The sequence below is a fragment of the Oncorhynchus clarkii genome, chromosome 18, assembly GCF_045791955.1.
Source record: "Oncorhynchus clarkii lewisi isolate Uvic-CL-2024 chromosome 18, UVic_Ocla_1.0, whole genome shotgun sequence".
Classification (NCBI taxonomy): Eukaryota; Metazoa; Chordata; class Actinopteri; order Salmoniformes; family Salmonidae; genus Oncorhynchus; species Oncorhynchus clarkii.
This window is the reverse complement of record NC_092164.1, coordinates 5651803-5664428: the sequence shown is the minus strand read 5'-3', so window position 1 is coordinate 5664428 and position 12626 is coordinate 5651803. Positions and strand designations below refer to the sequence as shown.

At 44.5% G+C, this 12626-nt stretch overlaps 1 protein-coding gene across 2 annotated transcripts; it reads right to left on the bottom strand.

The window, feature by feature from the left end:
* Nucleotides 1-1615: 1615 nt before the first annotated feature.
* LOC139372920 (cyclin-T2-like) lies at nucleotides 1616-12547 on the bottom strand. 2 transcript variants are annotated; one of them, XM_071112782.1, is made up of 9 exons: nucleotides 12345-12547; nucleotides 11601-11682; nucleotides 8128-8256; nucleotides 7966-8026; nucleotides 7274-7336; nucleotides 7027-7072; nucleotides 5362-5525; nucleotides 4373-4467; nucleotides 1616-4225 (listed from the first exon to the last, which is right to left on the bottom strand). In XM_071112782.1, exons 1-9 carry the CDS (start codon nucleotides 12500-12502, stop codon nucleotides 3110-3112), a joined length of 1914 nt encoding a protein of 637 aa, XP_070968883.1. In that variant the 5' UTR covers nucleotides 12503-12547; the 3' UTR covers nucleotides 1616-3109. The 2 variants fall into 2 exon arrangements, with proteins under 2 accessions (XP_070968883.1, XP_070968885.1); XM_071112784.1 differs by having other exon boundaries at nucleotides 4397-4467.
* Between the last annotated feature and the right edge of the window lie 79 nt (nucleotides 12548-12626).

Sequence of the window (12626 nt, the reverse complement as noted above, 5' to 3'; positions counted from 1 at the left end):
TTTTTGCCAGCTGGGGACTTTGTGGAGAAATGAACCATGAATTTATTTCTGACTGAGGGACATATTGTATGATGATATGAATCCCCTATGTAACGACCTACACCTGCTAGTTCTGCTGAGTCTGTACTGAGCTGGCAGAATGAAGCACCTGGATGATCCAAATAAGACCAGGATGTTACTTCCGTAATACATCCAGGAGCACAATACAGTGACAACAGCCATTAATCAGACGGTCAGTGCCGGCGCTACCGGGTGGCAAAACCGGGCTTGGACCCCCAGATAGATTTTGTCCCAAATTGACACTTTTCTTTCGATTGGCGAGAAATCTTCATGCGAATGTTTAAAAAAAAACGGCATTAAAACATTATGCGCATTTCCTAACCAGTGATGTTTCCGTCAAATTGACTTGTCGCCTATAAAAGTCTGTGCGTGATGACGAAGTGCACATAAAATTACGTTTTGCTGTTACATTCGCATGTACCGAATAAAAATAATACAAGTTAAATGGATGTCCATTATTTTCAACAATACTGATGATTTCTCACACAAAAAAAGTGCGTTATATAGCGAGTGTACCCACTCTGGTACTGGCAGTCAACAGCTCACAGATACACTACCTACATGGTCAGATTATTGTGGACAACAGAGAGAGATTATTCTATCATGTCTCCAGAATAAAGAACCTCGATATTTATTGGAAAGGAGCATCAAGCTCCTTGCTCTTTCACCATCTCGGTGAATTTCATCATGTATTTCATCTGTAGCATAACTGCATGCTTTCCGACGAGAAGTACTTCATACTTCGATATGATAGTTACTATACCAATATTTGCGCATAAAATCGTTTCCACCGACATTTCTCGCATAAACCGACACAAATAGATCTCACCTTGTCTAGGGTATTTTGTTTAGGGGCTAAATGTTCCGTTTGCATTAGATCTGTCATTACATGTTTGATCAGACACATTAGTCACATAATAAAATATTGGATCATGGAAACCTGGTTAGAGATTGTTCACTTTTGCACGTAGCTACAGCTAATAATAGGCTCGCTAGTTCCGTTAAGTGTTGGTAGCGGCACGCCAAGACCCTTCTCTCTCTTGACATAACTCTACAATAATACATTGCAACTATGGAATCCATATTGGGAAGTCACTTAGTTTTCAGACGAAAGAGACTTCCTGATATTTGCGGTCGGAGAGGAATAGGCAAAATTCGACTGATTTGTTCTGGTCAATATTATTATTGTATTTTGTATTTAATTAGGCAAGTCAGTTAAGAACAAATTCTTATCTACAATGAAGGCATCGGACAATGCTGGGCCAATTGTGCACCACCCAATGGGCTTCCCAATCACGGCCGGATGTGAAACAGGGACTGTAGTGAGATGCAGTGCCTTATACCGCTGCGCCACTCGGGAGCCCCGATATATTTGAATCTTTCAAAAGATCAAATTAGCACCAAAATATTAGAATTGGGCTGCAAACGCAAGCATAACTGCTCCATGGTCTTTTTGCCAGACCAAGTGATGATAACTAATCAATGATTGAACAGCACCACCCAGTGGATGTATGTGGTAGCACAAATAACCATTATAAAATACACAAGACCATGATGTGTTTGTGTGTAAAAACGACAGTTTTACACGTTTATTTGGGTTCCCAGTACACATATTAAGGATTTGTTCAATAGTGTCCGCTTTAGGACCTCCTAATACACTGTTATGGCAGAATAGAATGTGTGGTCTGAGGGTGTAACAAGTCAACCGACTAGCTAGTTATAACTCAGAACTGCAGTCCTATATACAATCACCTCTAGAGATCTTTTCATAGGATGGCGGTTGGTTAATTAGACATTTATCAATATTGAAGAATAGCAACTTGTTGACGACTTGTTACAATCACAAGGCTTTTTGTAAATATGCCGAGATATCTTTTTAAATGCACTTCACAGCAGATATAACGTAAACTTCTTTCATAGCTCTAGAATAATCTGCCGTACGTTTTAGAGGCACAGCCTTTGGCATCCACTTAGTTGGACAGTAGACAGCATATGGTCCAGTCCCCAATCGACCCCTAGACCCTAAGCACTTGAGATCCCACAAGCGCATAAAGGGTGTCTCTCTCAAAACGGCACACTATTCCCTATGTAGTACACTACTTTCGATCAGGACCCAGTGTTTTTCCCAGCTGGGAACTTTGCGGGCCCTGGTCAAAAAGTAGTGCCCTACATAAGGAATAGGGTGCCATTTTGGATACACACATAGGGTCTATGAGGTGTTGATCTGGGAAAGGGCCTTTGTATGTCCTCTGACTAGCCATGTGTGATGAGTTGGATTGCGTGTCCTCCCATTAGAAGACAAGCACACTGAAACAGCCTCTACGGTAAGATAGATGCTGTACTTCTGCAGCCTTCAATCAACAAAATGACAGAAGTTATACATCTCTACAGATACAGGTATTACGCCAAGAGAGGAAGATTTATTTCGTTCTTTATATCAAAAGTTTCAAGACCTGAGTATTTCAAGGAATAAGGTTGTTTCTTAACATACGAAAACGTACACGCATTTACGTGGACACTGAACCGTCACCAGGCTGCTATCTTCCCTTATGTGATTGAAACATGCACATCATTAATAACTAATAACTAATAAAAACGCAGACTTCTCTTTATCTCTCCTTAAAAGAACAGAATTAAAATCTGGAATTTTGTCAATCACAGAACCAGTGAACGTGGCTCCCGGGGGTTTTTAGAAAGCAGACAAGTAGCATTACAGCACTGTGTATATATCATGTTGTGGACATTTCTGAAGATCCTTAAAGCATCAGTAATTATTACCGTGTGTGGACAGGACTGACTGGGTGGGTGACGAAGTTACTTTCACATAACTTCAAAGTTATAAAATCATTTTTTACTTGTTTTTAAATCATAAAAAACTTTTTTTTTCCAGAATTATTTTATCTCTTTCCAACAACTCCTGCCAAGCCTACTATCCAGATTTGTTTGTCCAGTCTTGCCAACTCAAATGTCAAGCCAAACATATTTGGACGGAGTTGGCAAGAGAGCCAAACAGCCTGCACCCAGGCTAAACGACTAACTCTGTCTGAAGTTACAGGTTCATTCCCTGGGCACTTAGCAGAGAGTCCAGCATGTCAAAAGTGTCTTTGTAGTCGGTGTGTTGGCCGTTAGACCCCAGCACTCCATTTGACCCCTCCGGGCCACCGTGGTGTCTCTCCACAGTCCTCGGGCCACCACCACCGTCTGAAGAGTAGTGGGAGGAGCCTCCGGCCCCTTTGGAACTCCTGCTGCTCTTAGCAGAGTGGTGGTGGTTGTTATGACTACTGACGTCAGGGTTGGCCCGTTTCCTGGAGGAGGAACTGGAGCCCCCTAGGTCGCTACCATGGCCCCCGAGGACTCTGAGTGCCAGGGCGGGGTCGATGGCCCCTCGGCTGTTCCCGCTGAGGGAATAGGGGTGCGAGTGGCCGTGCTTGGGGTGTCTGCTGGAGCCAGAGTGGTCTTTGTACTTCTCTTTGCCCTGTGGGACACCAACATGGCCGCCCTGGTCCCTCTCAGCTGATACTTTGATTCTCATCTTTAGCTCCTCGTTGCTGGCCGCAACGCCGTTCTCAACCGCCGAGGCCTGTGGTGGGAGACCTCGTGTCTTTTTAGAGCTGGCCTTGTCCCTCCTGCTGTCCCCGTGCTGGGGGACACCCTGCCCAGGCTGGGAGCGTCTTTTATGGGACTGGTGGTGAGGGAGGGCGGGGGACTGGTACATGTCCACACCGCTCTGCTCCTCTCGGACACCGTTCTGCATGGTCTGCAGGTCTGCTGCCTGTTTCTCTCTGTACTTATCCAGGGAGAGTTTCTGTGGGGGGCGCGTGAAGGGCGAGGGGTTATTGGGTAGGGCCTGTGGGTGCTTGCCTGCACTGGCCGTTTTGTGTTCGTGTTTGCCTGATGGGTACTTTGAAGGGATGGCTTGAGGAAGAAAGGCAAGGCCCTGGTCCAGCCCCAGCAGCTCAGCGTGGTCCCCAGACAGGGCCTGGTAGGGAGGGAACGGGATAGACATGTCGTCTAGTGAAGCCATCTCCCCAGAGTCTGACAGAGACGAAGAGAAGAATGAGTTGCTGCCGGCCACACCGGTGATGCCGTCCAATGAGGAGGTCCCTTGGAAGGAGGTGTCGCCCGTTTGACTGTCCATCTTGGGCTTCTTGGCAGCTTGTGTGGCCTGGAATAGGGATGTGGTGAAATTCAGTTAAAAAAGGACAACACCAAACCATTCCTCACCCAAACCTCAGTCAATATCATTCAGAAAACCAATCTGATGAAACAGTGAAGTAGTAGCTACTAGGGGGCTAAATGCTGAAACACTTACACCAGTTGTGAGAGCAGAACCTACCCTCCAGTTACGTATCCTTTTCAGCCTGCTGGGCGTCTTCTCCAGAATTTGCAGGAATTCATTGGTCAGCTCTACATCGGACACAAAGACAACTATTACAACCCTGAAGGAAGTGATGGGTCAGCTCTACATAGGACACAAAGACAACTATTAGAACCCTGAAGGAAGTGATGGTTCAGCTCTACGTCAGACAAAGACAACTATTAGAACCCTGAAGGAAGTGATGGTTCAGCTCTACATAGGACACAAAGACAACTATTAGAACCCTGAAGGAAGTGATGGTTCAGCTCTACGTCAGACACAAAGACAACTATTAGAACCCTGAAGGAAGTGATGGTTCAGCTCTACATCAGACACAAAGACAACTATTAGAACCCTGAAGGAAGTGATGGTTCAGCTCTACATCAGACACAAAGACAACTATTAGAACCCTGAAGGAAGTGATGGTTCAGCTCTACGTCAGACACAAAGACAACTATTAGAACCCTGAAGGAAGTGATGGTTCAGCTCTACATCAGACACAAAGACAACTATTAGAACCCTGAAGGAAGTGATGGTTCAGCTCTACGTCAGACAAAGACAACTATTAGAACCCTGAAGGAAGTGATGGTTCAGCTCTACATAGGACACAAAGACAACTATTAGAACCCTGAAGGAAGTGATGGGTCAGCTCTACATCGGACACAAAGACAACTATTAGAACCCTGAAGGAAGTGATGGGTCAGCTCTACGTCAGACAAAGACAACTATTAGAACCCTGAAGGAAGTGATGGGTCAGCTCTACATCAGACAAAGACAACTCTCAGTCGGAATAAACAAGAAATAATAAACAGAGGGTGGAATTCCACTATAGAATCCCGAAGGTCTTGGGTTCAACACCTTCAATCAAGTGTTCCCAATTTCCCCCTACGAGGGTGGAATTCCACTGTCCTTAAAATTAAAATAAGAACACAAATGTTTCTGACCGTCCAGCAGTGTGAGCGTGACGGTGCGGTCCAGATACTCCCACCAGTGTTTCCCATCAGTGGAGACCGGGATCTCCCAGTTGGACCATTTACAGGCCAGGTGGATGCAGACGCAGGCGATGACTGTGGGCTTGTGCTGCAGGCAGAACGTGGTGAGGTGGAGGCTGTCGGAGGGAAGACCACAGAGGAGACACCCGTTAGCTACAGTTCTAGGGTTGGAATACAGGACATTAGCACTAGCCCTGGGACATGGCTGAAGACCCTATGGAACTGGTTTTCAAACCTTTCCCCGGGAAATCCCAGACATTTTAATGTTGTTACAGCCCTGAACTAGAGCACGGATTCACCTAATCAAGGTCTTGACGATTAGTTGACAAGTTGAATCACCTAATCAAGGACTTGACGATTAGTTAACAAGTTGAATCACCTAATCAAGGACTTGACGATTAGTTAACAAGTTGAATCACCTAATCAAGGACTTGACGATTGTGCTAGTTGTGGGAGAGCTGGGGGTCCCAGAGGAGAGATTTGAACATCTCTATGGTGTCATGTCTCTGGTCTAATAAAGCTCAGAGTACAGCTGATCTGCATGCATACAGTCCATATTATAATACTGCCTTCATATTCCAGACTGTTGAGAGTGAGTGGCAGAGGCACGTACCCCGGTGGTTTTCTATGATGGATGATCGTGGCTGTTTCTCTTACCATTTCAGACAGAATCTTACCTTAGAAAACTGATACATTGAGGACAACCTAGACGGTAAACTTGTTCTTTGAGAGTACTGAGCATTTTATTGGGATCAAGCTCGTTTCCTAGAGATAATTGATGTCCACCATCCACCTGCTGTGTTCCAGTCCAGCCTGTCAAGTTATGCCATCTCACTCATACCTTTGCCAACTTTCTCTTTTAAAATCTGGGCAATACATTCATTATGGAAGTATCCTTTTGACTGTGTAAAAAAACTAACATTTTTTGCCCTCTGTCCAGACATTGTATACTGCTGTTGATAGGATAGCAAAATTATTCATCTAAGTCAGGGCAAGTACAGTTACTAAAATTAAATTTAGGAAAATAATGAACTGTAATGTTTATATTCTACTAAGGTAAAGAAGAGGATACCTATAGCATACAAGTCATTCATATATTAGAGAGAATTATGGATGATCATTTTACTACTGGAGTATTAGGTGTGTCAATTATCACTAAGAATTTGCTTGTTACCCTTGTATATATATTAGCTTCTATTTGTCAAACATAAATCAAGAAAAAACAAAACATTATTAATACTTACCGGGACAGATGCTATAGTTTACATCTTTTCACTGATCTTTAGTGGCAAGCTATATTCAGGCTACCAATTGTGTTTTAGGAAGGAGGAGACATATGCACTCTGTAGCAACCAAACGGTCAGTGAGGACAGTCTACAGCACCACCAACACGTTCACATTGTGCATTCAACCCCTATGTGCCAACACTGAGCCCTTGTACAATACACCGCACTGCTGCAGCCTGGCTGGCTGTCCGGTACCGCCCCTAGGGGTTTACCAGAAACCTGCCTGGCGCAAAGAGGGCGTTGGACACAGGAAGGGGGACCTGCCAGTACAGGAAGCTATAGTGTGCCATCACAGTGCAACATAGTGGGGGGGCGGGGTCAGGATAACAACCTGTTGGTAGCCATGAAATAGGAAGTCTGTGCCAAATCCTTGCTTGCTGTAATAGAAGGAAGAGAGGGGTCAAAGGTTAGCTCGGAATCTCAGACAAGCACTGGAATGAAATCAAATGAAAACATTATTAGAACTGGTTACTACATACAGGAGAGGTTTAATAAAAGTATACGTGTCTGTGTCGGGGTGTGTGTGTCAAAGATGAGAGAAGGTGATAAGATGGAAAGACACAGGAAGAAGGCTGTACCTCGCACTAGCTGGGAACATCTCACAACATCAGTGTGAGGATGTTCAATTGTTATTTCAAAACCTGAAAACAATGGAATGGAACATGATTAGACATTCCAAAGCCCACTGGCCATCCAGATGCAAATGAACCAAAAAGTACCACGACTACGTCCCAAATGGCACCCCATTCCCTTTATAGTGCACTACTTTAGACCAGGGCCCGCTGGGGTAGTGCACTACTTTAGACCAGAGCCCACTGGGGTAGTGCACTACTTTAGACCAGGGCCCACTGGGGTAGTGCACTACTTTAGACCAGGGCCCACTAGGGTAGCGCACTACTTTAGACCAGTAGCCCACTAGACCAGGGTAGTAGCGCACTACTTTAGACCAGGGCCCACTAGGGTAGCGCACTACTTTAGACCAGAGCCCACTAGGGTAGCGCACTACTTTAGACCAGAGCCCACTGGGGTAGCGCACTACTTTAGACCAGGGCCCACTGGGGTAGTGCACTACTTTAGACCAGGGCCCACTGGGATAGTGCACTACTTTAGACCAGGGCCCACTGGGATAGTGCACTACTTTAGACCAGAGCCCACTGGGGTAGTGCCCTTGTACAATAAAAGCATTTTACTGTGTGTAAAGCATAGGGTGCCCTTTGGGATGCAGCCCATGAAGTTTCCATGTATCATCCACCTATAGACAGATCCTTACCTAGCGTCTGCAGTACTATCGTTTCTAGTATCACCAGCTCCTGAGCTTGCTGATGGTATGCCTAAAGTTCAACAGATTTCATATTTGTAATGTGTCTCTCTCTCAGTATCACCATGACAAGAGATCCACATCACAACACCCAGGTACAGAGGCCTCACTTACATTACTCTTGGTGTCTAGTGGTGCATCCTGGGGGTTGACGCAGGCATGGGCCACTTTGATGACATGTTCAAGCTTCCTAGGTTGTTCCTCCACCTTCGCAGCCAAGAACAAGGTTGTTTGGGAGATGATCTGTAGAAATAAAGACATTAAGGTTGGGCGGTATCCAGATTTTCATATCGTCCTACCGTCCTTCACTCATCCCAGGATTTACGGTATTACAGGCTTAATGCACAAGGGTGCGCCATAAAACTGTGTGGAAAGCCTATTGGAAGTCTATTACCAGAATGCTAACATAATGAGCACAAATAATAGAGAGGCTGCTAGCTAAATATGCTATCGAGCCGAAAACATGTTGTTTTCTTCAAAAACAGGCAGTCCAGCTCAAAGTTATACATATACAGGAAGGGGCTACTGAGCGGCAGCGGCAGGTGGACTGGTGGTTAGAGAGGTGGACTAGTAACCGAAAGGTTGTGGTTAGAGAGGTGGACTAGTAACCGAAAGGTTGTGGTTAGAGAGGTGGACTAGTAACCAAAAGGTTGTGGTTAGAGAGGTGGACTAGTAACCGAAAGGTTGTGGTTAGAGGTGGACTTTAACCGAAAGGTTGTGGTTAGAGAAGTGGACTAGTAACCGAAAGGTTGTGGTTAGAGCGTTGGACTAGTAACCGAAAGGTTGCAAGATCGAAGGTAAAAATCTGTCGTTCTGCCCTTGAACAAGGCAGTTAACCCACTGTTCCTAGGCTGTCATTGTAAATAAGAGTTTGTTCTTAACTGACTTGCCTAGTTAAATAAAAAAAATGTAAAATTTTTATGTAAAGTAATTTTTTGGTGAGTTTGTACATTTACAGGGGAATGTTAGACATTGTGCAACTGAACAATACTGGTTGTGGAGCAGCATGAGTACACGCTATGCATGTGTGGAGTCTGGAGTCGCTAGGCCAACGGGCCTGCCTGCTCTGAGAAGATAGGGGAGAAGCAGACGGGCCCAGAACGGAGGGGAGAAGCAGACGGGCCCAGAACGGAGGGGAGAAGCAGACGGGCCCAGAACGGAGGGGAGAAGCAGACGGGCCCAGAACGGAGGGGAGAAGCAGACGGGCCCAGAACGGAGGGGAGAAGCAGACGGGCCCAGAACGGAGGGGAGAAGCAGACGGGCCCAGAACGGAGAGGAAAACACAAGGATTTGTTTTTTTATTTCACCAGGTAGGCTAGTTGAGAACAAGTTCTCATTTACAACTGCAACCTGGCCAAGATAAAGCACAGCAGTTCGACACATATAACAAAGTTAAACCTGGAATAAACTAAACATAGTCAATAATACAGTAGAACAAAATAAATAATGTGCAAATGAGGTAAGATAAGGGAGGTAAGGCAAAGAATAGGTCATGGTGGTGAAGTAATTACAATATAGCAATTAAGCACTGGAATGGTAGATGTGCAGAAGATGAATGTGCAAGTAGAGATACTGGGGTGCAAAGGAGCAAGATAAATAAATAAATACAGTATGGGGATGAGGTAGTTGGATGAGCTATTTACAGATGGGCTATGTACAGGTGCAGTGATCTGTGAGCTGCTCTGACAGCTGGTGCTTAAAGCTAGTGAGGGAGATATGAGTCTCCAGCTTCAGTGATTTTGCAGTTCGTTCCAGTCATTGGCAGCAGAGAACAGGAAGGAAAGGCGGCCAAAGGAGGAATTGGCTTTGGGGGTGAGAGCATGCTAAAATACAGGCTATTTTATAAATGACATCGCCGAAGTCGAGGATCGGTAGGATAGTCAGTTTTACGAGGGTATGTTTGGCAGCATGAGTGAAGGATGCTTCGTTGCGAAATAGGAAGCCGATTCTAGATTTAATTTTGGATTGGAGATGCTTAATGTGAGTCTGGAAGGAGAGTTTACAGTCTAACCAGACACCTAAATATTTGTAGTTGTCCACATATTCTAAGTCAGAACTGTCCAGAGTAGTGATGCTGGACGGGCGGGCAGGTGCAGGCAGTGATCGGTTGAAGAGCATGCATTTAGTTTTACTTGCATTTAAGAGCAGTTGGAAGCCACGGAAGGAGAGTTGTATGGCAATGAAGCTCATCTGGAGGTTAGTTAACAAAGTGTCCAAACAAGGGCCAAAAGTATACAGAATGGTGTCATCTGCTTAGAGGTGGATCAGAAAATCACCAGCAGCAAGAGCGACATCATTGACGTATACAGAGAAGAGTCGGCCCGAGAATTTAACCCTGTGGTACCCCATAGAGACTGCCAGAGGTCCGGGCAACAGGCCCTCCGATCAAGCTGCAGTGGCAGCTGTACAGATAACTCATCCAAAGGCTTTGACACCTCAAATACCACTACGACATTGCTCGTCCTAATTTTTATATATTTCTTAATTCCATAGTTTTACACGTGTGTATTGTTGTGAATTGTTAAGATACTACTGCAGTGTTGGAGCTAGGAACACAAGCATTTCACTACACCCGCAATAACATCTGCTAAATATGTGACCAATAAAATGTGATTTGATTGATGAGAATTCACACATTATCAGCAGACAGCTCTCTGACTGATGTGTAGTTACTTTTCTACGACACTATTCTCTATGTAGCCAGCTTACTTCTCTCTGGTAAAACGCCAGATTAACTGGCTACATTCTTTCTATGATAAAACAGAAATATGATGGCCATGCATCGCAAAAAAAATACATTGCTTTTTAAAATTGTAAGCTCATTTAGCCTACTTGTGTGGCTGCCAGCCAAATAGCATTGCAATTCTGTCGTCATCAGATGAAAATTATGCTTATTTTCTGCCTAATGTGTTGTATTTTCTGTGAAGAAAAACTATAGTTGCACATCCCCGATCACTCTATTGAGGCAAAACACACTTGACTTTCAATATAAAACACGACCTCTGTCAATACACAGTTGGATTCACCTGCTCCCACTTTCCCCAGTTTTGCCATTTACAAAACATGTGACTAGCTCAACTGTTCTGGGGGAACTATGGTAGGGAACTAGTGTAGGTAGTACAATGTGGCTCAGCTGGTAGAACATGGAGCTTACAACGCCAGGGTTGTGGGTTCGATTCTCACAGGGGACCAGTATGAAAATGTGTGCGCTTACTACTTACTGTAAGTCGCTCTGGATAAGAGCATCTGCTAAATGACTCAAACGTACAAGGTATTTTACTTAAAAAGTAGCTACAAATATTAAAATGTATAGAAAAGCTTATTAAATAGTTTAAACGTTAGAGGACTTAACTGGCTATTTCCAAATAACCCGGTATACTGCCCAAGACGACAAGAAAATCCATCAGATCTCCCTTGTAGATAGAAGATAGCCTTGTCCCAGATCTGTTTGTGCTGCAAGTCATTGTCACACCAAGCACAATGACTATAAGAGTTGGCAGGACAGCACAAAGAGATATAGGAAGAGGCTAGATTGCGAGTCAGAAAATGAAAAAATGAATGTTACAATTGAGATGGTGATTACTTACATTCCTATGAAACTTAGTGAAAGAGTGAATCATATAAAATCTATGCATGTAAACGATTGCAGTGTTGATGATGAGTTGAGAGCTGAATACATGGGTTAAGGTATTCCAAGTGATATGCGGAAACAACAGTAATACTGCAATCAATGCATAAGCTATTCTAACATCATAGCTGGCTGATGTCATTTACCGGTAGTTGGGTGACAATCCACCTAGCTTTGTTCCCATCTCAGCTAGTTAGCTCAAGTTCACTAACGTTACTCCAATAATGAGACACAGCTGACCAAGATGTCACAACTAACTACCTCGTGAGATAACAAACCACATTATATATGTTCATAAAAATGATTAACTAATAGTTACTCGTACATCCAGTAGACGATAAGAGCTGCTAAGGCGAACGTCTAGCAGGCCAAAATAATAGCTACCGTTAGCTGATCACATAACAGAACGAGGTTAGCATGGTAGCGATCAAGTTAGCTGAAGAACTAGCTAGCGTAACAACCTCAAAGGTTACGGTTACTGCGTTAAGTATCCTATTTTGTAATCCGACCAAGACATAACGTTAGTCGAAGTATAACATTCAACTTGTATTTTAAATGGACACATTTAGCTGTGTTTCAGTTACTTGCAAAGGAAGCTAGCTAGCTACTAGGTTCCAAGCTAACAAACGGCACAACCATTTTGGTAGCTAGTTAGCCTAGCTGCCACATAGCGGGCTGAAAGACTCATTTTCAGAAAGGATACACGTTGAGTCTCTGGCCCATATCCTGAATTAGGTTGGCGGCTTGCTGTCGGTAAGAAAGTTCCCTATCAGATTCGACTCCACTGCGGCGGGACGGCGTTGTTTCTAGTTGCTCCCGGGAAAAGAGCCATTTCGAAGAAGGTCCCCGGTGCACCGCCATTGCGCTCCAACGACTAGCCCCTGGTGGCTCGAGGGGGTAGGGAGCGTAGGAAACAAAACGCGCATGCGTGTTGGCTACTCTCCTAGGACTAGTAAACCAATTGCTCAGCAAATTAGCACTATTT

What these genes read in the sequence shown, in the direction of transcription:
- LOC139372920 (XM_071112782.1), bottom strand. Translation starts at nt 12,502, where the DNA reads ATGGCGGTGCACCGGGGACCTTCTTCGAAATGGCTCTTTTCCCGGGAG. An exon ending in ATGGGCCAGAGACTCAACGT is followed by an intron (nt 11,683 to 12,344) that starts GTATCCTTTCTG and finishes CCATGTATTCAG; the next exon opens with CTCTCAACTCATCATCAACA. An exon ending in TCACTAAGTTTCATAGGAAT is followed by an intron (nt 8,257 to 11,600) that starts GTAAGTAATCAC and finishes TTATTTCTACAG; the next exon opens with ATCATCTCCCAAACAACCTT.